This window comes from Stegodyphus dumicola, chromosome 1 (genome assembly GCF_044657685.1).
Source record: "Stegodyphus dumicola isolate Sdum_Otavi_A_Nest chromosome 1, ASM4465768v1".
NCBI lineage: Eukaryota > Metazoa > Arthropoda > Arachnida > Araneae > Eresidae > Stegodyphus > Stegodyphus dumicola.
The window spans coordinates 120640066-120666031 of NC_140768.1; the positions used below are offsets into that span (position 1 = coordinate 120640066).

Genomic DNA, 25966 nt, shown 5'->3' on the forward strand with positions numbered 1-25966 from the left:
AGATATAAAAATCTTTCTATAAAAGTACAAAAAATATGTTTTCCATTTCTTTAAAATCTCCTGGTTGGTGTACTATTCTTAGTGTAAAATATATCTTAATTTTGCCATTTGTTAAATGTACAGATGGCCGTGCACTTCTCGAATTTATTATTTATCGCGTCTTTAATAATTTACCTAGAAAAGGTATGTACACCAACGGGGCTCAATAAATGCTTAATTTTACCTAAACATTTTCAACGACAGTGGTTCATAGAATTTTTCTGTTTTTATAGTTCTTTATAACAATTCCCTTAAATGGATCTAGGTTTCTCAAAATGCATCGTTGATTGCGTGATGACTTGGATGGGTTTCAAAACTGGCAGCGCTATAACTGAGAAGCGGAAATGGACTTCATTTTCTTTTTTCCATTCTGTATTTATTTCTTTTTAGCCGATTACAGTTTTTTATACAGCGTATACGGGTACTTACCTCCATTAGTATCGGTTTTCAGAAGCCTACCTGAAATTCTTTTCCATTTATAATGCGCTTTTATTTCCATAAACGTAAGTGTATATTTCGAGATATAGCCTTTTAAGCATTTTTTTCCAATACTTTTGAAGTACTCAATTATACACTGAGATATTATATTTTATACATTGCGATATATATTTTAGTGCTTTTAGCAAATGAAATAATTCAGATTCAATATGGCGAGGCCAGGTACATTTACGTGATAAATATAATTGTCCGCATTGCAAAAACTCATTGAAATGTTTTTTTTTTGTTTCCTTCTAGGTCCTCGAAATTTTTTGCAGAGACCTGGAATAATATTGCCAGCGGTCAATTACGTTTATGTGAATAATCAGCCTTTTTTTGACAAATGCTGTTTCTTTCTTTTCTTTCCTTTTTTAAACACATTTGGTTTACTCAATTTTTTTTTATGTTTATAAAATATAAATCCTTTTCGTAATAAACTTACGTTGCTGTTTATTTTGTGCATTCTCCGTTTAAGACTTATTTACCACATATAGTTTATTCTTGCATTATCTTTTGTGTAATATTATGATGATATAAGTATTTAAGATCTGAGATTAAAGGTGTAATTCAAAAATATTCAAATAGTTTTCCTAATACTTACGTAGAAAAAAGGATTTCTTAATTTTGAATATACTATGCACTAGCTAAAGTGTCTGACATTGGTCGGACTTAACAGAGTGAAGATCCTTTATTTAACAGAATGGGGATAGGTTTTCGATAACCTCAGGTTGATAATGATTTTTCTTCTATTTTGTTTTGAGATGAATTGTGCAAAATTTTGCCAAGCTCGAGTAAAACTGAAGAACCCGTAGAAATAATACCGCTCCGTATAATCGTTTTGCCAAGAATTGATTCTTGATTTGTTATCGGTTGTCTTTTTACTAGAAAATCACCATCTACTTTGGCCAATTTTTTTATCGTTTTCAAAAAACAGGACACATTTAATAAATTATTTATTCTGCCTTAATGGTTTTACACTGTTCTATAGAATAAACGAATACGGTGCTATATAACTATTTTATTAAGAACTGCTAATGAGAATGCAACAGCTTTGACGTTAACGTAAGATGAGTGAAGTAATTTCAAAATTGAAACTATGTAGAATATTAATGTTTATTTCTGTAAGGGAAAAATAAGTTGTAAATTCTTTGCTTAGCATATATAACATCCACTGATAGCGAGAACGTAACAACGGCGACACGAACCTAAGCTGAATGTCGTGAGCGCAATGTTCTAATATTTACGCTTTGAATGTGGGATGCGATATCATGCAAACTGTGACCGCCATCTTGTTTTGGAAGGTCAAATGTAGAAAATTTTATCAAGATACTAATGAAACTATAGATTTCTATGAACTATACATACACGAACAAACAAATGACACTCTTCTGTGTGTGAGCTCTCTATACATCGATCTACTGAGTGTAAAGCTCCGAAATTGTTAACCAGACTATTCAAGACATGCGGAAACGGATTACGTGGAAAAACATTAGTTCCAGAAACACTGATAGGTGGCGCTGTACACCAGAACATATGCTGAAAAGACACAAAATACACTTTATAACACATTTTATTCGAACGTACCAAACATTCATATCACAAAGACCTTATCGATGCAAGGGAAGCTGCTCAATATGGTTTCCTTTTTTCAAGATGTAAAATCTGCAGTCTGTGGACAGCTTGTTCAACTGCGAATCGTAACTGGTCGATTGAGATGCTTTTTACATGCAAAGTGATGCTGTATTTCAAATTTGCCAAAGTTACCAGACATCGTCGATAAACAAGATTTTTTTACTCCCACAGCCAAAAATCACATGGATTAAGATCTATAGAACGAGATGGCCAGAGAGCGAAATTGCAGTTACAATGACAGTTTAAGTTTCTTGACGTTTTTGTGTTCTTTTTTTCATATCTGCAATAGAAATTAAAAAGGAATATTTCCATACCTCATGTATGTTTTGTTTTGCAATTATTTGTGCCTTTTCAGCATATTTTCCGTTGCACAGCGCCACCTATCGGTGTTTCTGGAACTAACTTGTTTTCACGTAATCCGTTTCTCCATGTCTTGAATAGTATGTTAAAAACCTTTGGGGTCTTTACACTCAGTAGTTCTGTATAGAGAGCTCAGAGTAGGGGTATTTTAATTTTAATCACCTTATATAAATATACACATACACATAAACATATACATATATGATTTTTTTAAGAAATTTAGCTAGCGTAATTTCACGGATCCGATTAGTAATTACTAATAATTGAAACGAATATGCGTTTATTGTTTTTCAATCTCTCAGTTTGTTAATCAATAAGAGAATAAGTTTGAAAGAAAATTTAAATATTAAATTTATTCTAACATGAAAACTAAGGAAAATTTATTCAAGTCTTAACTGCTGTGTTTCAATATTTCATGGGAATGATTTTGTGCTCATACTAAATTACGTCAGTTTGTTACAATGGCATTTTTTATGACATAGTATTTAGAATTTGCGTTCGCGTATTGGGTTCAAATAAGTTCAACAAATTACAATTCTTTTATGTATGACTGCTAAACATCATAAATGAAGTCATCAGAGACTCTGAGTGTAATTTCGCGTGCTTAGTAAGTTTGTAAAAGGGCAGTTTAGTTATTACACTTTGCTGCACGACAACACATGATGCTTGAAATTTAAAACTATTTTAATTCGGGCAATGGCAATATATTTATCTTGAATCCCTGAATTTGTTGATTAATTCGAAAGACAAATATATTCCATTTTCTCGAGTGGCAACATGGTTATTTTATATTGTTGAGTTTTTTTTTGGTTAAATTAAAAATATAAATATCTTACGCTTTACAGAGTAGCAATATAAAGCTTTTAATTCGCTGAGTGTTTAATGAAAAATTCATAAATTCGCACAAAATATATGCATAAAAACAGTGTTAGCCCACGGAATGATTTTTCGAAACCTTATGTAGACATTGACCTTCCTCTTGCTTTGAAGGTCAAGACTGACAAATTTCCTTAAGATCGTAATAAAACTGTAAATTTGTTTTAATTACAAACATATGAATACGCTTCTTTATTTACACAGATATGTATGATTGCAATTAACGCATAATTTACATGTTTCATATGTTGAAATAAAGATTACATTTGAAATTTAGTATGGAAAATACATAAATACATCGATAATGCGTCAATAATAGAAATTACTGTCTTGCTTATCTTGAATATAATAATATCTTGAATATACTGGTATTTTAATTTATGTTAATTGTGTGTGAATATACGTTATCATGATAATGGATTGCCTGACCAATGAAAGCAATTATCCATTAAGACGGGCCCTCGTTTCTAGTGATGTCATCGCATTCTTAAATGATCACAATCCCTGCTGTAAGATATCCTAGGATGTAAGGATAAACATTTATACTGTAGCTTTTCGGATCAAAGATAAATAAACAATGTACCACTTCTTGTCGAAATTGATTAAAGAGCAAAACTACAATTATACCGTGCAAGTTCTTAATTTAAAAAATCTGTTTTTTTTTTAATAGGTGACGTGATATACTTCTTAACTTGAGGGGTAAGGTAAAAGGCAGGATGGACATTCCCGAATGTTTAGTGAAGCTGAGGTTTAAGGGAAGGGTTTTTAGGTTTTTGTCCTGGATTAAATTAAAGAATTCTTTCCTAGTGCAGTTTTCTTTTTACAAAAATTAGCGTATTATGATAAGTTCTATGGAAATAACAATTCTTTTCACTCATAATGTCACATTTCCTGACAGGACCCGATAAGATTACATAAAAAAATACACTCAAATTTTATCAGATACATTTAGTAGATTCAAGAAGAATTTGATAGTTTGATATTCATCTCACATATATGGTCTCAAGTTTTGTTTCTTTTATTTTTGCAGAATTGAATTATTCAACTATTACAGTTAGTTATTCATTGATTTTTACGGGAAGCGAAAGACCAGTTAATATTTAAAAGTTGATTTACTGTAACTTTTAGAAAATGAATGAAACTCAGTAATTTATTCTAACATGAAAACTAAGGAAAATTTATTCAAGTCTTAACTGCTGTGTTTCAATATTTCATGGGAATGATTTTGTGCTCATACTAAATTACGTCAGTTTGTTACAATGGCATTTTTTATGACATAGTATTTAGAATTTGCGTTCGCGTATTGGGTTCAAATAAGTTCAACAAATTACAATTCTTTTATGTATGACTGCTAAACATCATAAATGAAGTCATCAGAGACTCTGAGTGTAATTTCGCGTGCTTGGTAAGTTTGTAAAAGGGCAGTTTAGTTATTTTACACTTTTTGAGCTGTTACTGGTAGTGAATAAAGTAAAACCAGCTCAAAAGTGTCCTACAAGAATAATCAAGGTTATACAACATTTAGTACAGTTTTTCATTTAAAATATTACATTTGAAATTCTGTTACAACGATGAAATGGAAAACTGCTCTTCTTAGCGAGCTCAAAAATCCCTCTATATTTTAAGTTAACATTTAACAATAAAGTTCACATGCATAAATATAGCAATAAATATCTTACAAATATTTTCTTCACTTATCTAGAAATATATAAAGTGAATTGTGCGCTTATTCGTTTTCAGTTGTACATTTCATTCACTAAATATTTAAATATTTGAAAATAGCCTATCTTTAGAATTTCTGATAAACAGTTTCGCGCGGCGGAGATAAAAATGTTTTTTCCCGTACAACGATGCCATTGCTCGCTTTGAAACTGTTCTCCTCTGTGGAATGGGGTGCTTGCTACACCAGGGTGCTTGAGCCTATGCTCTACCCCTGTAGAATATTTTTGTAGCTTCGAAGTTTAATGAAGATAACTTAGCAATTAAGCATTTAATTGCTTAGTTAAGCATTTAACTCCTAGCATTGTTAATTATATATCATATCATCATAAATTTTTTAATTATTATTAATATTTTAAATTTTACTATTTTGAAATATTAAGATAACTAATATATACTGTACTAATTTAAGTTACTAAAGTAATTAATTTTCAATAGGTAGTATTGGGAAAAATAAGCTGTAGGAAGGATTGGCACAGAAGCAGGCGGACTGTTAAATACATATGGTAAGCATGAATACAAGTAATTTCACAATCTGAATCCTTTTATATATACATAAATAATAAAATACATAAGGAATAAATACTATAACTACAAAGGTAAATAACATATATACAGACACTATGTAGAGGATACTTAGGAAACATAAAAAATGATGGTACATGTAATCAGCTGATACTAAGGTTACATGATCATAGTGTTCAGTTGGGCCAATGGCCTATCCATATTATCCAGGTTATTATAGTCCTAATTACATACTTTTATGCTAGGGTTATCAATTGTGTTTTGGTTTGCATGAAAATTCTTAGTTAATTTATAGTAATGTGATCTAGTAGCTCCACACCTAACTCCTGATGTATTCGATTATTTCTGATGTACCAGCCTGCACTGGTTATTTGCCTTAATACCATATTTTGACATGCTTGGAGCTTTTGCCTGTTAGAATTTCTTGTATGTGCCCATACTGGGCTTGCATAACAAAGTAATGGTCGGAGAATGGACTTGTAAATAAGTAACTTGTTGTCTATAGATAAAACACTATTCCGAGCAATTAAGGGATAGAAATGTGCTTTACGAACTCGGAACTTCTGGATAATAGAAGTGATGTGTGGGAACCATGTAAGAGTATTATTGAGGATCACCCCAAGATAAAGGACTTGCTTGGCCCATGGAATGCTTTGATTGTAAAATTGCAGGTTACTTCTAATTTTGGTTTTCCTTGTGAAGAGAACAGCCTTGGTTTTGTCAACATTCACAGCAATTTTCCATTTGGCAAGCCGAATCTATAGCGAATGTATGGCTTTGAAACTGTTGAGTTTGTTAATCAAAAATTAGTTAAACGTAAAATCCGGGCTTTCAGGTGTCCGTATTCGGGTGGAGGACTAAGTTACTCAAAATTTGGTGGTTCTGCGTCCCGTTGGTTTACCACAGTGCAAAAACATGCACACATTCATGCAAATTCTTCATTATTTCATTTCTTTAAATATAATACAGGGGGATAATATTTGGTGGCGACAATCTGAAAAGTGATTTAGACTTTTATAGCGATTCAACGCAAAATCCCTTTTTTAGACTAATAGTCCTTCTGGCTAATGCTTCTTTGGGCTAGCAATAGATATGACATGCACTTATAACTAGTTATTTTTATTGTAAGTAAATGCGTCACATTCATTCATTTTAAATAATTTAGAAAATTCTTAAATTTATAAATGCTACAAAGTTTTACCTGTTTTCATTAATTATATAAATAAAATCGCAATGTTCTCGCCTTCACTCGGACCATGGACCTCTCGAATACGCGCCATTACACCATGAAGGCATGCTAAAAGGAGGGAGAAATACCTTATATACTCCCCTTTTTAAAAGGGCACTGGAGTTTTAAGGGACCCAATCGTCAAATCCTAGTGTTGAAGAATCACCATCCAACGCCCTTTTTTTAGTTCGGGTGCCACTGTAGAGTCATTATGTTATTTCGAAGCAGAAGAGATGAAAAATGAGCAATGCTCTCGCCTGGACTCGAACCACGGACCTCTTGAATACGCGGCGAGTGCTCCACGAAGGCGTGGTAAGAAGGCGGGAGAAATACCTTATAAGAGATGAAGATGAGTTGAGAAAACAACTTTTTAACCGAATCAATAATGTCACTGCGAATTGCAATTAAGTTGATGGCGTGATATTTCTTTCTTGATATTCTTGATATTTCTTGGTAGTATGTGATATTTCTTTCTTGATATGTTTATTCAATAGTATTACAAAACCTCGTGTAGTGAAAAGTTAATGCTTCGTTATAAGATTCAGGAAGATTATACAAAACTAAGTATCAAAATGTGTTTTCAATTCTATTTCATATATCTGTAAGTCGTACAGTGCTTCATTTCTCTTGAGAAAGAGTCAGCCCATTTAATTGCAGTATCGAATATTTCTACTTTTCGAGTGAAGAATAAAAAGTACTCTATTTGATTTTAAAACTTTGTAAGGTTATTATTAATTTCAAGTAACCAGTCATTGATAATTTCAGTTTTACTGTCAATTCTCATTTCTGTTTCCTTACTAGAATGCAAATCGGTTTAAGAGTAATTAAGTCAAAATTTTGCATATTAAGATACAGCGTGTTTCTGCCTTTCGAGGCCACGTTACTAGGTCCGCCAGCTTTGATAAGGCTATAATAATTGGCTTTGCGTTATTGCTGCCGACATTTTACTTGTTACGCAAATGAGAACATTTGAGCCAACTTCGCATTAAATCTATTGTGTAGTCTTGAACTACTAGGCTTAGTTTAAATTTAAATTTAGCTGTTACTTTACGTTGCATCGTCACGAGTGGTGTCGATTTGTAAACACGAAACATGCATTTTATTTTCAAATTATGGTTTAATAAAAGGGTTTTTTACCCTTTTATAAAGGGGTACCTTTACAAAATTCTATATTAGTTCAGACCAAGTGATAATTCACTTAAGTCTGTTAAGAACTTGATTCTAGTTTATGCTACCAAAGGTGAAACTCTGTAATCTTAAAAGTAAGTATTTGAAGAATTAAAAGCTTTCTATCAAACTGGGAATCATTTATTTAGACACTTAAAAAGGTTTCAGAAAAATAAATTCTTTGTAAATATTTGTGTTAAACGAAAAACTCTAACATTTTCTACTCTTTTAACTAAAAACTGATATCTTCTAAGTTTTGGATATCCTCAGATTTGTTGGTCTTTCTCTAAGCAACAGATATGTCTAATTTTTGTAAAAAAATTCTGATTTATTCATCATGACTGAAATTTTCAGAATTTACTATATTTATCAGTAGCATATACAACGTTATATTTCTATAATATAGTATAATATATTCGTAAGAATACAGTTCCTTGATGAGCGTTATTCCTTCACAATCTTAGAACGGTAAATTCGGTGAAGAAATACTTGGAGTTAACGATGCACTTTGTTAACGAAACGGAAAAGACGTAAAGATAATCAATAGACTTGCGTAACTATTAACAATTAATTGGAATATATAATGCTAGCAATTAACTGGTGACGATAAATTTATTTGTAAATATACGTAGTCATACGCAGTTGTGTGACATAAGAATATTTCAAAACCTCACCGAAAATTGCCTTCCGACTAGGGTTTTGTGAATCACTATTTTAGAACAAAATTTAAAACATCCGTTACTGATATTTCAATCTAATAAAAGAACACCTATAAAGGTGTCCTTTGAGTTGAGTTGTTGAAAATAAGACTTGAATGTCGCATTACTATATTCAGAGGTCAAATTTTACGTTAAGTAATTTGTTTATAAGGTATTTCTCCCGCCTTTTTAGCATGCCTTTGTGGTGTAATGGCCATCACACTCGGCGCATATTCGAGAAGTCCCGGTTCGAGTCCCGGCGACGGCATTGCTTGTTTTTTAGCTCTCTTGCTTTAAAAAAAAATACCAATGTCTCTACAGTGACGCCCGAACTAAAAAAGGTGGTAGATGATGATTTTCCATCCCCAGGATTTGGTGTTTGGGTACCCTAATCCCCAGTCGCCCTTTAAAAGAGGAAATATATAAGGTATTTCTCCTGCCTTCTTAACATGTCCTTGTGGTGTAGTAGTCAGCAAGCTCGGCGCGTATTCGAGAGGCCCGTGGTTCGAGTCCCGGTGAGTGCATTGCTGATTTTTATGTCTCTATCAAAACCTAATGCTTCTCATGTTCACAAATGAACACATTGTATTGGTTAAACATATCGAATGTTATGAACGGGGTTGAGAATACAGGAAATCGAATATTTTTTATACATTACTTATGAGGAGAACTAGAAACTATGCTTTGTTGTACATATAAATAGGATATTTATTCTAACTTATTTTGTTCGGGCATTTGTCAAGACATATAGAAGGAAGGATTTATTTGCTTAATAATTTGACTTCTCAGAAGCTACCTAAATTTTAAAGCAAAAAATTATACCTTTTAGTTTTGATATCTTTTTGATATGTAAAGAAGAATCTTTTCGGTATTGCTATCCTTCCAGATGGATATAAAGTTTATAGCTACTTAACATTTCCAAGACCTGCAAAATTACAAGTATCTGTACTTTAGATATCTAAATTCCAGTTATGCGAATCAATTGTCCTTTTTTAGATGAAATAAAATTAAATTTGTTTAGCTTTAATATTAAATATTTTTAATTTAAATATTTTGGATGATTTAAGTAATATAAAATAGGGCGGAATCTAATTTTAAAGAAGCTGTAAATTAATTCACATAAAGGTATGGATAGACATGGAGGTATGTATATATGGACAGAAAAAAAAAAAAAAAAAAAAAAGTTGCGTGTCGCATAAAACTCTACTAGTGTTTGACGTAAATAAACTTTTCTGCCCCTAAGAAGAAAAAAAATTACATTGTTTCTCAACGGATTTTCAGCTGACCGAATACGCTCTTCTGTAAAAATATCACAAATTTACTTAACCGAAACTGACACTTATACCAAATTTTCAGACTGTATAAAATGTAAAACATTTTTGTATAAAAAAAAAGAATAAAATGTTTACTAAAATATACACACACAACTCTCACATTAGTTTCGATTGAATTATTTAACTTATAGGCTAAAATAATTACGAGTATTTTTATTTCAGTGAGAGGGAAGTTTTCTTCTTGGTTATCCCGCAGCGAAATCTTTCGGTTTACTACTTACGTCTCAACTTTTAGCCCATTTTGTTTGGGAAAAACCGATTGTGCATTTTAGCCTAATAAAAATAAACAGGAGATCACGTCCTTAGTTTTAGGGCTTACGTAAATAAAAACTGATCTATTATTCTGTTTGAAATAAAAATAGGTTATTTGTTTAAACAAATAAGATATAATTTAAATTTTGTTGAGGAAATTACTTTTGTATTTTATTTTATGGAAATAAAAATATTTTTTAACCGTCTTCAATCAAATAAAAAAAGATAAATAAAATTCTCTCACTTGTATTATAATAAAGATTAATAAGATTATTTAGATTAAAAGAAGCATACGAGGCCCATCTTCTAAAGGAAGGGACGAGTTTGTGGAGAAGGGTAACTGGCTAAAAGAAACTTCCTCATATTCCTATTATAAGAAAACAATGAAAAATACTATGCAGCCAATATTTTAACCAGAACATGGCTGGGTCGAAATACGAGTATTCAGCACATTGGCATCATACGATATGTCTATTTGGCTGGAGAAAAGTGAAGGTCCAGTTATTCAAAAACTTGGAGGGATTGCAACCCGACTACTCTATGTAACTTAATTTCTTCGATGTTTAATAGGGCTTCAAGTAGAGACAGTGAGCTCTGTTGGAAACAGAAAAATTAAAATTTATTTATCTCAGTGCTTCTCAAACTGTCACCCGCGGACCACAACTGCTTCTTGATGCTTGCCTTGGTGGTCCTCCTGGATTTTCAAAAAAGACCTGTTATTTGTAAATGAAACTGACGAGATTTTACATCACATCTTACTGATACCATGAATTACGCTGGAATATGTTTCATGAATTCTCAAAACTAACTATATATGCTCATGAGAATGCTCTTAATGGCTATGAGAAATTAAAAGCGTTTGAAAGCAAACTTGCTTTGTGGATGAGTTGCGCAAAACATAGAAATATTTCACCATTTCCAACCTTAGAATCTTTTTAATAGAAAATTATACCTTTATTGGAAAAGAATTATGTGATGAGATATGTTCGCTTCTAGAAACTTTGAGGTCAGAGTTTGAAATATATTTTTCGGTTACAGCCGAAAATATCTCGGCAAAAACATCGCGGACGCAAAAGTCGCAGAGAAAACAATGCAAGGCGAAAGTCGTGGTACAAAAGAAACAAAGAGAAAACATCGCAGTTCTAAAACATCGTGGTACAAAATACGTCGTGAAAAATAAAGCGGTTCAAAAACTTCGCAGTTTAAAAATATCGTCGTCGAAAACATCGCGGTAAAAAATAAAGTACCTACGAATCATTGCATGATGATAACATCGCACACATGCCTTTTTCAAATCCCATTTTAATGTAACTGACTTTAGTCATAACTAACAAATCGCCACCAAAAAAAAAAAAAAAAAAAATTGATTGCAAGCTATATATGAAAATGTTAACGACACTTTAAGAATAAATGGAAACAAAACAAAATATAATTTTAACTAAAACAATATCAGATTAACAAATGTGAAAAAATATAATTTGATAATTAACTAAGCAATTTTTATAGAGGTAACCTCATGCAGTTATTTATCTTTCTTTCTCTAAGCACTTTTAGACTGTATTTTTCATAAAAAATAATCAATAAAATCTTTATAAAAAAAGGTTAATTCTTTAATGACCTTTGTTAAATAACTATGTAAATTTAAAATACTTTTAGGTTCTATAAGTTGCATTAATTTTCTACTCATTTTCAAGTTCTAAATGCTTGGGTTTCTTTCTTATATTTTCAGAAAAAATTTATTAGTTCATTCAAAAATATGAATTACAAATAAAAGAATCCCTCTTTTCTTCTTGCTCTCCCAAATCATTATGCGAACATGCATTTACACCTTTTAAAACCTGAAAACGCATGTGTGCTATGTTATCGTCATACAATGATTTGCAAACGATATTTATTTCTATTTTTTACCACGATGGTTTTAAACTGCGAGGTTTTTGAACCACTTTGTTTACGACGACGATATTTTGTACTAGAACTGCGATGTACTAGAACTGTACTAGAACTCTTTGTTTTCTTTTCTCCCACGATATTTTATACCAAGACATTTTCGTCCTGCGTTGTTTTCTCGACGACGTTTTCGTTCGCAATGTTTTTGTCGCGATGTTTTCGGCACACACCTATTTTCCAGGTGATAAATAAAATCAATTTTCAAAGAATTTTGATCCTCTCCGTTGCAGTTTGAAAATAACAAACTGCTATTGAATGAATGAGAACAGTTAACCGAACTGTCCACTGATACCAAACTTAGTTTCAAGCAGAAGGCATGGTTAATTTCTGGACTTTACTACAATAAAAACGGAATATAGTGAGTGATCTCTGCAATGGGGCTTTAAAACTTATAATTCAGCTTCCGTCTCTGTGTAAGAAAGTTTTCACCACTATGTCCAATGAAACTAAAATATCAAAATAGACTTAATGAATCTGCCGATCTCAGACTCAAGCTTACCAGCATATATCTAAACACAGATCAGCTAGCAAAAATCAGTAGGTTCATCCCAGTCAGTAATGGAAGTACCAACGTTTATTTAATTTTTAGCTAATAAGATAAAGATTATCCATATTCTAATAGCTTATATCATTAACAACAAAGATAAATTTTCTTTTATTAACTTGATCGGTTACTACCGATATAAAGTAAAATAGACCTGATTAAATTCTGCTTTAAAATGTAAATATCATGGTAGTAGCATATGCCAAATGCTTTCAAAAGGTACAAGTGCCAGGTAGTTCATAGAACATCCTGATTTATAAAGGTGTCCATCACATGATAAAAGTTTGAGAAACGCTAAATTAAAAAATATATATTCAAATCCATCGTATATTTTCATTTAATACTTCCTATTTTCATTTGCTTATATTATTTTTTAATGTTTAAAAGCCATGCAAATCAATTTCAACAGCAGGTTTACCAAGTTAACAATACTAGAATCTTTTCCGAGAAGTACTTATGCTTAAAGACATATTAACTTATGAAACAGGACTTTTGTTGTTCCCTGTTAGACATTTAAAATAGCTAAATAACGAATCTTTCATTTTAAAGCTATAATTTCATTCTAGGGAATCAAATCCATTGAAGAATAATTAATAGATATAATTCCGCCAGCAGAATAACAACTCATTTCAGTTATATATTTTTTAAATTAAAATTAAATATATTTGCTATTCATTTGGACTAAAAGCCAATTAAACAAGATGAGTAAGTAATTACGAAGCACATACTGACTGGGTTGTTTATGGTATAGAGATCTTTTGATTCCTGTTACACTTTTTCTCTTAAACCTTTTCACATTACTTGCTACTATGAAATTTAAAGTAAAGAAAAAATCCACGTACACCCAAGGGAAAAAATAAAGCTTAAAAAATGGCAGAATGAAATACCATTAAGGTAATTATCTCATTTAAGTGTTCCTATCGCAGTAACTTCTGAACGTATATTTCTTATTTTTTTGTGCTGATATTCAAATATGGCTCAGTTTTTAAGAGATCCTACCTCTGCAAATAACATTAAGGGCCATTAAATGGGTTCCTCAATTATGCTTAGCCAAACAATTTTAACGTGTTTCGTGGGTACCTCAAATTGCATCCACAAATGTGTCGGAGAGATTTTACTGATAAAAAATCTTTCTGCACCTCTTTCATTTGTTTTTATTTTTGATGTTATTCTGAATGAAGATTTTTCCCAAAACAAAAATAAGGCAAGATTCAAGAGAGAGATAAGAGCTGGGAACTGTCTAGATATTAGAGGCCCATCTAAAGACCTACTTTCATGAATAACATGCGGGCATCATTAAAGAAGAATCGAAATGTAAATTAATCCAAAAAGCATCATCCAATTTCTCTGCTACTGGTTTTATTTTCTTCAAATCCTAGAGGTTAAAATTTGTAGTATTTTTAAACATTTTGAGTTACAGTTTTCGTGTACATTTCAAAATTCCATTATGTAATGAAGGCATATTAAATAAAAGATGAACATACATTTCTTTAAATTATATATTATAAGTGGTAACGAGTTTCTTATGATAAATTTTATAATTTTTCTTTATTTTTAATTTTACATTTATTTCATAGCACTTGATTCGAATTTATCTATAAGCTCATATTGTAAACCCTTTATTCTCTATATACCATGCAATGATATGTTAATTCACTACACACTAATTAATTTATATCTATCATTTTCGTGGTATGATATTCTGTTTGTTACATTAAGCAACAACTCATGTATGCATTCTTTTAGTTATTGCTTAATTCTTACGTAATTTTTGTATTATAAATACTTGTACATTATATACTTATTTTTATATTACATACAAGTCAACAAAAAATTCTCTATACTTCGCCTCCTACGATTGATGGCCTAAAAGGTTTAAATTGAAGAAACTATTATGACGCCGTTAAAGCAGTTGCTTCAGTGGCGAACCAAATGAAAGACATCTTTGTGAGAGAAACCTACTGTCTGGTTTATAAAGATGTCTAATACAAACTTCTGATGTTATTGACTGCAGCTTTGTCTTGCAAAGGCCTTTCACAGCAGATCAAAGATTAAAAAATTACGGCAAGAGATTTGGATATAAGCCAGATATTTGACATTTAAATGACTACAATTTCTTCACAGTTCTGGTACTACAAGGAGATACAGAATCGTTTTACCCTCTATATAAATGTATCTGGGACGCTTCTTAGCTCTCATTTCAGGGTGCTCCAGTGAATCATGCACGGTGAATTAAATGGTAAAAAGAAATCTACTACTCGATTCTCTATGGATGCAGTTGGTACGATTGACTGTGAGTGTGTGACGCACGTTCCCTATTTAGTTTAGAATGCTTGCTTCAAATGTTATGCTAATCATGCATCTTGCTTCTCGGCTTACAGTGGAGGTGGTTAACTCCGTATTTCGTCGCTGTCAAATGGAGAATTTGATACATCCTTTCATGGGTTTTATCTTTCCTATTAAATATTAAATAATTTATATAAAAACTCAATTAGTTTGCAATTAAGTAAGTACCGAGACCTAGAAAACACATAATCTTAACAAAATCCGGTAATTTGAAGCAAATGAGTTTTGCTAGACTAGGGATTCTCAACTATTTTTGCCCCTTGCAGTCCTTTCACCCCTGCTAGAAGTTCATTCCCTCCCTTATTTCTAAAACTTGAATACTACATATTTATTCATACTAAGATTTCGTTTTTAACGTTCTTTACTACTTAAGGCCCGGTGGCGCAGTGGCTAGCGAATCGCGCAGCACCACCACAGGTCCGGGGTTCGATTCTCGGGCTGGGCAAGGTCGACTCAGCCTTTCATCCCTTGATTTCCATCCGTTGGGTCGATGAAATGAGTACCAAGTTCGCTTGGGGACTAAACACTGGGGGTCCTGCGAAAAGCTGACCACTTGTTCAAGGCATAGCGTACGTAACCTGGGGCCCACGGTCAAAAAAGCAGATTTCGGGGTACTGCAGGCATTAGCACACTAGGTCTGTTACGCCACTGAGTTTAGTTTTGAGTTTTGTTACTAGTTAAACAACAAAAAGTATAGAACTTGTTGATAAATATCAAAACTTGAATAACAGCAGTTCTTTTATAGTCATAGACTAAGTATTGAGCAGCTAAATAAAAGTTTGATCGTATTCCTCCACCAGAAAACTATCAAAATTCTCTCTCCCCGATTAAGAACACTTGTGCTACAGGATATTTTATAATGTAGTACATTATAAGTATATATATATATAAATACACAAAAAAAGGAAGGAAGAAGTTTTGATTGTGAAAATATTTTGATATACGGTTGGTTTTCTCTTGTAAAGAGAAGAATATAAAGCCCCAAATAATTAATTATATGCGTAACAGTATATAATTCATCATCACACTGATAAGCATATCACTATCATTTACGCGACAACACAACATGTTCTTGATATAAATGTTTTATGAATATACTCTTACATTTATTAACGTAGCGACCCAGATGAATTCTGGACACGTAGTTGTTTAAAAAGGACATTTTAAGACAAATAATAAATCACATTTAGATTATAAGAAACATTACAGTAACATATTTATGACCATTTTTAAATCTAAATCCATAAATCTAAAGTCTACGTAAGACCACGTGTCCATTTTCAAATATTATTCACAGTGGAAAAAATATTTTTATGTCGCGTTCGTTTATTTTCACAGTCTTACGTAATACGAAAATAAGAGAGAACTTGCAGAATATGCATGACATTGTTCCATACAGTTTCTTATTGGAATTAAAAAAAAATTAAATGATCTTATCTATAATACTTTATTAAACGACTTTTTCTTCACTTTTTTTTTAATCTCAAGAAAAATTGCTTTCATTGGAAATGAGCAGATAAGTGAGTATCAAATACGTTGATACAACTGAGAAGAGAAAATTAAGTGAACAATCATAACAATTTCAGAAATGGATGCACATTAATTAACGTATTATAATAATTCCATTAGATTTGCAATTTTAAATTCGCGTATCATCAACTGTGGTTATTATTTCGATACTAAAGATTGTAAATTAAATTAAATTTGGAATTAAATACTTGGAAGCTAAAATAAAAACCTTTACGCTTTCTAAAGTGAAAACATTCAAGCACCATGCCTTTAAAATCGTCTTCCTTTTTCCAATAATATTTACACTTGTTTTACATATTTATATAACATCAGTTGTATATCACTTTTACAGAAATAAATTATATATTTACTTTTCCTTATTTTAAATTTAATAATGAAAATTTTGTTTCATGTTTAGTAATATTTAAAAACTGGCTTCTGAAACAGAAACAGTTCGAAATTTTTAATCATTTTGTTAAATTAACGAATCTTCATATTTCATAGCACCTAATGCTCATTAATTCTAAAGTCTAATAATATGGCATCAGGAATATATTTCAAGTTGATTGAAGTTTTATTAATGTTTATAGCAATAATTTGGTAAACTACTCCATAGGTGCGTTTAAAAACACTTTAAATAAGAGTTCGCGTAAAAATGCATACTCAAAACTGTGTGTAAATACACTGTTCTTGAATGTTTGGTCTGAAATTTGCCTGGTCAATACTGTCGTTGATCTGAAAGCAAATTCAATAGTTCTAGCATTGTCTAGTATAAATGCATGATGTCATCCAAATTTCTTTGTTTGACACTTCTTGGAGTAGCTGTCATTATAGCGGAAAATACTTTTTGTACACAAAAGACGCTTTTGACTAACTTTAGAATTCAAAATTTGCTAATCAATTCTGAGCTGGAATCTTGTCAAAATAATAGCAGCGACAAAGAGCACATTCTTTCAACTATTAATAATAGTGTATAAGAATAAGAATAATAGTGAATAAGAATACAAGAAAAATTTAAGTAGTGACTAATAAGATTCAAATACCAGAAAAAAAAACAAACACCTATAGATTTAAATGTAAGTATTTCATGAGCTAGTACATCAGAAGTCATAATTATAAATTAATTTAAATAATTCTATGTTATGTAAAAATAGCCCATATCTGTTAATAGAAAATTTGAAGCTTAAAATTTGGAAAGAATAAAATTAATTTTGCAAAATTCAGATGTACATGGCAAAAAGATGTCATTAGTTTTGACCCACCAAAAGGACACAGCTTCATTAAAAATTAGTACAGGTGATGTGCAAAATAAATGACTTGATTAGGAAAGTTGTGGATGGAAAAAATTTCCGTCTGTTTAAAATGTCTGTCTATGGAATGTCTCGCTTGATCAATAGAAAGATTAAAAGATAAACTCATTCAGTCGGTTAATAAAGGATCTTACATAAGAAATTTTGAGTGAATATTGCGTAGTTAACTTCATTAAATGGATGCCTGGGTTGCAGTTAAGAAATAGAAAACAATATTAATTTAATAAGCTTAGTTAAGTTGAGCTAAAATTCCGAAAGACAAGGAGGTTTTATTAGTAGAAAACTTGAAAACTTACGCCTGTCATACTGTTAAGAGTAGAACTGAATCTATAACATCTAAATGATTTAAAACTATAGAATATAGTAGTTTTTGCATTAAAAAGCAACCTTAAAATTTACAAACACACATAAATGCCTGTACATATTCAGTGAATGCTTAAGATCTAATGCGACATTCAAAGCCGCTAACTTTTCTAATATGAAACCAGTAAACGAAGCATTAGCAAATGCAAGAAATGATATCGAAGAAAATATAAAATCCCGAATAGTGGCATAATAAATTCTACAGAGTTTATATATAAAACTCCATTAAATGGATGTAAAATGGATCATGTGTCATCCATATTCCGATCAAAATAAAAGGTTAGTATTCATACTGATGACTCTTAAAATGATTTTAAACACCATGCTTCACTTTTATATATGCGGTTACGCATACATGTATGCATGTACACGCGCGTTGAAATACATAAATTCCATACTTTTTTTTATTAACCCAAAGGGGTGGTAGCCCAAAAGAGCTATTAGTCTCAAAACGGCACTATAAACGTGTGGTGTGCCACTATAAACGGCGAATCACTTTTTAAATTGTTACCAACAAATATGATCACCCTGTATTATATTTAAAGAAATTAAATAATGAAGAATCAGTATGAATGCATGTATGTTTCTCGCATTGTGAAAAAACGACGGTACCCAGAGCCATCAAATTTTGAATAACGTAATCCTCCACCAGAACATGGACACCTGGACGCTCAAATTTTGAATTTCGAATTTATTTTATCTGTTTGATGTTTTGTAAACCTTTAACGAATTTTTGATTAACAAACTCAACGATTTCAAAGTGAGCAGAGGCAACACTGTAGGATAAAAACATTTTTATCTCCGGCGTTGGAGACTGTCTGTCGGAAATTCTCAAGATATGCTGTTTTTAAATATTTTATGGTATTGCTGCTGAATTTAATTAAAATTTAATTTAATAACTTAAGTGCGAAGAACATGATATTTAATGAATAATGCTAACATGCAAAACGTTAAAAAACGTCTCTTTGGATGTAATATAAAATCTAAGAGTTTTCAGATTTTTTAAATGATTTATTTATAAACTTTTAAATGATATATTTATAAACTTTTAAATGACTATTTTAAAACTTTATGTACAGTATGTAATCAGTTTTTTTTCAAATTTGCTATCCAGAAGTAACATTTATATACAAAAGTGGATTTTTTGTTGTGTCATCATATGCATATATTGCTAGAAAGAATATTCAGTTTCATATTTCTCAGTCAGAAGGAGTGTATGAGACCAAAAATGTAAAGAAAATTGAACAAAACCTGACGGAAGCAAAATTTTACCGTTTTTCACAAAAGAGTTTAATATATTTTTTTCTTCTCTTTTTTACATCTGTGAGTGTAAATAATTTATAGATGGAATTTCCTTCAGCGAATTTCCCAACAACGGAATTACCAGGAATGAGACACAAGCACCAAGTTTTCCAAATGTATCTTTCTTAGTAGTAACGTTCATTATTGAAGCCAATTTTAAATTAAAATCTATTCAAAAGATAAGCATGTGAGTTTAAATAGAAAATCCGATTTCCAAAAGATAAGGTTGCTTCATTAGTTTGATTGAACGAATGTTAGTGGCCTTTATTACAAATTCAGAATACTTTCAAAATAAAAATTTTAAATTCTAATTAATACTAAATTCTAAATAAGAAAATTGACAGACACTAATAAATTTGTTTTATAATCTAGGTACACCGTTTCTAATAGGAACCTTTCTACAGAGCTTTACCACATGCGCTAGAAGCGTCTTAAAAAACAGACATCATAAAGAAGGTGAAATATAATCTTGCACATCAATATTAAGTTTGCATACCGTTTTCTCGGTTTCCTTTCGTAGGTGATCTTCCCAACCAATCAAATTCAAAAGACTTAGTTGTGTCCAAACTGTGGGTACCTAGTTCAAACTGGGGTACTGTAAGGGAAAATGAGAAAAAGAAACCTAATCGGTCTTGTGCCCAAATAAAATTTAAAAAAAATATAAAAATATGATAAAGCAACATATAACGACATTTTTTGAAGCTGAAACTGTTTTGGTTTTAGTAAACTATAAAGGGAAGTTTAAAATTTACTGATCTGATAAACTTAAGAGTATGCAGAAGAATTGAAAATTAGCAAAGTTCTTGTAGGAACCTTTATATAGTGCAAGATTTCAAATCAATGTAAAAGACGTGCTGTACTCCAACTTATATTTGGATCAACTGTCAATCATATTCATTGTGCATTAAATGTTTCATCAGGTAATTGATATTTTCCACAGTAAATTCAAAGTCAGTAGTCGTCGTCGTTGTTGTTACTAATCCCACTCGTCCGCCTTAATCAAAACAAGTACACGAATAATTATCGTGGCAAGGCGTGCAAGATTTCGCTTGTCGTTGGCCAAAGCCTTGACTACCATACAGGTGACAATCCGACTTTATGCCCAATTCCACCGCAGTTTTGAAAGAAAGCAACCCGGAGGGCGGATACGAAGGTCTCCTCCCTCTTCCTATACCCCTACTTTCTCTCAAGTACTGAAGGCTCAGCACATATTTTGAGTTCTCCCATGCCTTACAGACAGAATACATTTACAAACATCCATACCCTCTCGAGGTTTCGAACCTAATCCCTGCGTAACGGCAAGTCTGCAGTGTAAATGTATTCGCATTACGTATACGAAGAAGCGTTGAAGCTGTTTTACACTGAATTCACCATCACCTGTTTGTTTCTTTTTGTTGTTGTAGTGTCTATATTACACGGAAGAATGGTTGCCAGAATCTACTCCAAAGAGAGGCTGAACTTCTATTTTTCACCCCAATTTTGAGCGACAGCCCTCCGGGAAGGATGGTCCGTGGGGTCTCCCTCCCCTCTCCACTTCCGCCAAACCACACAATAGGACTTATATGATGTTAGCCACATATTTAGAGTGACCCCATACCGCACAGATACTACACATTTACAAACATCCATGTCTTTTAAGGGCTTTGAACCCTTCGGTACCGCATTAGGCTTTCTTAACCATTATACCGTTTGGGCGACTGTGATTGTTTATTAAAGTTATAAAGTTGCTTTTCTTAATGCTTCTTTTAAAAATATAAATTTTTCTTTTTTTTATTATCCAAACTCCTGAAATCAGTCAAATAAAGATCGTATTCAACTAACAAATTCGCTGCTTTATATAGTGCGGTTACTCTAATATTCCATTGTCTCAGTTATATTTTCATGTACGCTGTTTCTTCACAATCAAGTTTTGCACCGATTTAGGATTAATTTTGGAGAACGTGGAATTCTTGAGAATTTATATATTTCGATCATTCGATCTATAAAAATATTCGCCGTAATTAATAAAATGAAAATTTTAAAATTAGAAAATTAATGTATGGTATAAAAGCTGCAAGAAATAATGAACATTAAGCTTTTAAACTCTTTTAATAGAGTTTATTACGTTTATTACAGCTATATTCCTACATGAAAGCATTCATATCCAACGTATCAGTAGGCTTATCGTTATCAAAGCTAATATGCTTTGAGTATGATATTACCAGTTTTTAGTTTGCGTGTTTATGAGTTAAGAATTCTTGGCACTCTGCCGATTTCCAGCATATTCTAAAGCATAATTGTTTTACTTTGATGTAAATAAATTAATCTAACCACAATGGCGTTTTTCATAAAGTCTGTCAGATAGAATTTGGTGGTAAAATTAAAAGAGCAAAGTATATGTATATTAAATTCGCAAACAATAGCTACCTACTGAAACTTTTTTTCAAGAAAAATAAGCATTAAAATTTCCATTTTATGCAATAGGCGGAAAAATTTCAATATCAATGTGTTTTCTTTCACTTCGATTGAAAAAAGCCATTTTCAATCCTAAAAAGAGTAAAATAAAAGATGACGTATTTTTGAATAAATTTCCCGCAATCGATATCCGAAACAGATGCACCGAAATCCCCGACTAATGAAGTAATTTGCATACGAATGAAAACATGGTACCCTCACAAGACTTTTTTATTCATCGATTTAGCGGTTGTCATGTCGTTTTGAGATAAATAACAGAGCACAAGAACGGAGTTTTGATATACTTAAAAATTCGATGCAAGGAAAGAAAGTTACAAAAAACAGTTTAGAAAATTTCCCTATTGGAAACTAGTATTTTAAGAGGCGGTGAATACATGAAAAAATGTGTGATTTATACAGCAGATATTCTAGCAATTAACAGCTACAAATACTTAACGGACAGATTCGTGTTTATTCTCTTAAAAAAGAAAACAGTTTCCCAATTCCTTATTTTATAGTCTTGCGTGGGCAACCAGTATCAAAAGACCTTTAAAGTGTCCTTAATGTCTGAAATACATTTAAAGTATGCATTATTTTTCCTTGAATATTTTACAGCATTGCATTTCTTACTTAAAAAAGAGGTTTACCGCCTTACAAAAAATTGGTATACCAATAAATAATTTTTTATTGTTTGCACACAATACATTTATTCATCTACTCATAAATTAATATATTTCCTCATTTTTTAACTGAGATCCTGTTCTTCCCGTATAAATAATATTAGCTCTGATCGTATTTCAATGAGTTCAACGATCGTGATCGAGAGGTCTAATTTAGTCTAAGAATTGAAAACATTAGGTTCAGTTATCTCTAAGCTATTATTTATCTACAAAAGGATCGTATTTCAGATACAATACAGATAATATTATTAACACACTTTCTAGACAAATATAAATTTTTATTTTAAAAGTTTTTTTATTTGCTGTGAAAGTTTAACAATATTTTTTCCCAATCTCTAAAATGCAGATTAATGATACAACGAATTGATGTGCATTTCCTTTCACATAACTCTTTTTGGTTTTTCAATTTGTAATCCTTTCAAATTTACTATTTTCATACAGTATTATTATTTTATAAATAAAAGAAAATAAGTGATATGAAAGTTATTATTGCTATTAAAAAAAATAAATGCTTACAATATTGATAATAGTTTAACTGTTTGGATCAGTTTTTGGGTTACACTGAAGAAAGCATTAATTTATTTTTTTAGCATTAAGAATAATTGTATCTTATTTTGCAGTATTGACAAATTTTATTTTTAATTAGAAGTTAATGAGTGTATTAAGTTTTACTCCAGTAAATATAAATTATGTATATGAAATACAGTAGAAACGTTTAAATGTTGCTTTTACCTTTACTACTACGTTTCTTGCTCTTTTGCTTTTAATGCCTTCTATTATTATATTTAACTTTATTCCTCAAAAAGTCAAAGGAGAAACATTCAGTACATTGGTCTTCTATCATGAGTTGTTTTAATGCTTTAGCATTTTCTAATACAGGCATGTTACAATTATTAGTGTAGATAAAGGTAGTGTAGAGGGGTTTTTTAACAGAAAATATGATAAGCCAAATTAATTGTAACAAATATAAGCAGTTAAGCGTTTTATAAACATTCAGCATGGGATTTAAGGAAATTTAAGTATGTGAAAACCAAAACATATTTGAAATGCAGAAATATACAGAACTATATAAACATACAGGAAAATTGGAACTTAAAAGGTAGACAATTAATATTTCGCAATAAGGTTTCACTATCATCCTCTTATATTGTCAAATAAACATTCATATTTTAAATTCATAACTTATAGAACTTGTATTGGATGATTCTAAAAATTTACTGTCTTTAATTGTAGCATTGTTCTTCTTTTAAAAATAAATAAGTTATTCATTTAATAAGAATAAAATCAATAAAAATGTAAATAATATGTTTTATTCATTAAAATACTGAAGCAAAATTAAATTAGCTTTAGCTAAAATTAATTTATAAAATATTCGTTTCTTGTTAAAGTGGCTACTCCTCAAGTCTTTGGAGGCATCTAAGAAAATGCACACGTTATAGACTAGACTAAGCACTTATTTAATTATGGGTAGCGACTTCAAGTCCGATCGCAAAAATTTAATTTAAATGCACGATTTAAAACAATTATGTGTAATCCCATAATTATCTTTACTATATTACATTTCCTGATCAGAACAGTTATAAAATCGTAATGCTGGCCAAAATGAGCTGTAAATTATATTTACATTTTGAAGAATAACACTGAACGCACCACAGCAGTGGTGTTGCATTGCTATTTTAGCATATAACTTATTTCAGAATCAAAATATGTCCCAAACGCATATTACGTAACACAGGCGTCCCGTGAATAAGATATATGTCGCTGCGAATAGAGTAGCGATAATGCTTTTCGAGCACAGTCAATCGTTTCTGTTTCACTGCATTTTAGGATACGATACTTTTTACCCATGGATAAATGGCTCAACACAGGTAATGGTGCACCTGACACTGTAAGAAAGTCTCTTCTAGTAATCAGAAGGCATCTAACATGGGAAAAAGAAAATATGATAAGACATTTCTCAGTCTGGATTGACTTGTAACAACTTTGATGGTAATGAACAATCTCTTTTTTAATATACAATAACATTTTGGTTATGGAGAATATGAAACCATCAAAATTATAAACTGAAACTAAATCCAAACTAAAAGTCAGTAAACTAAAAGAATATTTCAAACCACTGTGAAAATCTAGATATTATGACTGCTAGCTAAAATATTTACCCGTATAATAAGCAGCTACATTTCTGATTGCTAAAAATAAAAAGGCAATACACTATTTGAGAAGATCTTGTATTACATGCTGCTATCAAAATGCTAAACACACTACACGGAAGTAAATATGGGGATAAATTCAGAAAATTCCTTTGTGAAACAACCACTGTCGCCAACAGAATTTCTAATATTAGCAACGACCGATTCAAGAAGTTTATTACCAGATTCAAAGAAAGACGAACACTTACGATTAATTTAAGCGATACTTCAAAAATAGCTGAGTTGTTAGCATACGTGAGATACATTATAAAGAAGACATCAATGAAGAATTATAATTTCGGCGCCCTTTGGAAGAACATACATGAGGGGAAGATATGTGTAGCAAAAATGACGAATTTCTTAAAACTGAAATTTTGGAATGGAAAAGTTCATTTAGCGTATGTGTAGATAGTGCAAACGCAACGGCAGTAAAAAAATATTGGTTTTATAATTTTTTAATAAAGCTGTTGGTAATGATCATATAACTTTTACATTCTGCCGGATCCATTTAGAATCCCTTGCAGAAAAGCAGTTACCAACGGAATTCATGGATGTGCTTCAGAATGCTGCTGAAATTATTAACTTTATTAAATGCTGTACTCTTAAGAGACGTTTGTTTTAAAACTTCTATAGAGACATTGGCTCCAAATGCAAAACTTTATTATTATAAGCAAGATGGATGTTAAGAAGGCGAAGTCTGAGAGGATTACTGTTGTTAAAAACGAAATTATTAAATTTTTAACCGAACAAAAGTCTAAACTTGCTGCTCTTTTTCAAAATGACTCATGGCCATTAAAAGCTGTCCCGTTTGGCAGATATTTAAGAAATTAAACGATTTATTCAAGAAGAAAATAGCAATATATTTACTTCGAATGATGTAATTGAAGATTTTATTAAAAAAGTCAACATTTAAAAGATTATGGTGTAAAATGATTCATTTGAAATGTTTTCGACCATCGACAGTTTTATAATTGAAAAAAAAATTAAAAGTTTAACGGAGAAAGTTATTATAAATAACTCAAAAATCGTACTAACA

At 31.2% G+C, this 25966-nt stretch overlaps 1 protein-coding gene across 1 annotated transcript in view; it reads right to left on the bottom strand.

Annotated features, from left to right (window-relative positions):
- LOC118191451 (uncharacterized) overlaps window positions 1-25966 on the bottom strand; it is a 474239-nt gene that overhangs the window by 50808 nt on the left and 397465 nt on the right. The window contains exon 5 of the mRNA XM_085814123.1: window positions 20125-20223. Coding sequence (XP_085670249.1) covers window positions 20125-20223 — 99 coding nt within the window. The remainder of the gene's footprint in view (window positions 1-20124; window positions 20224-25966) is intronic.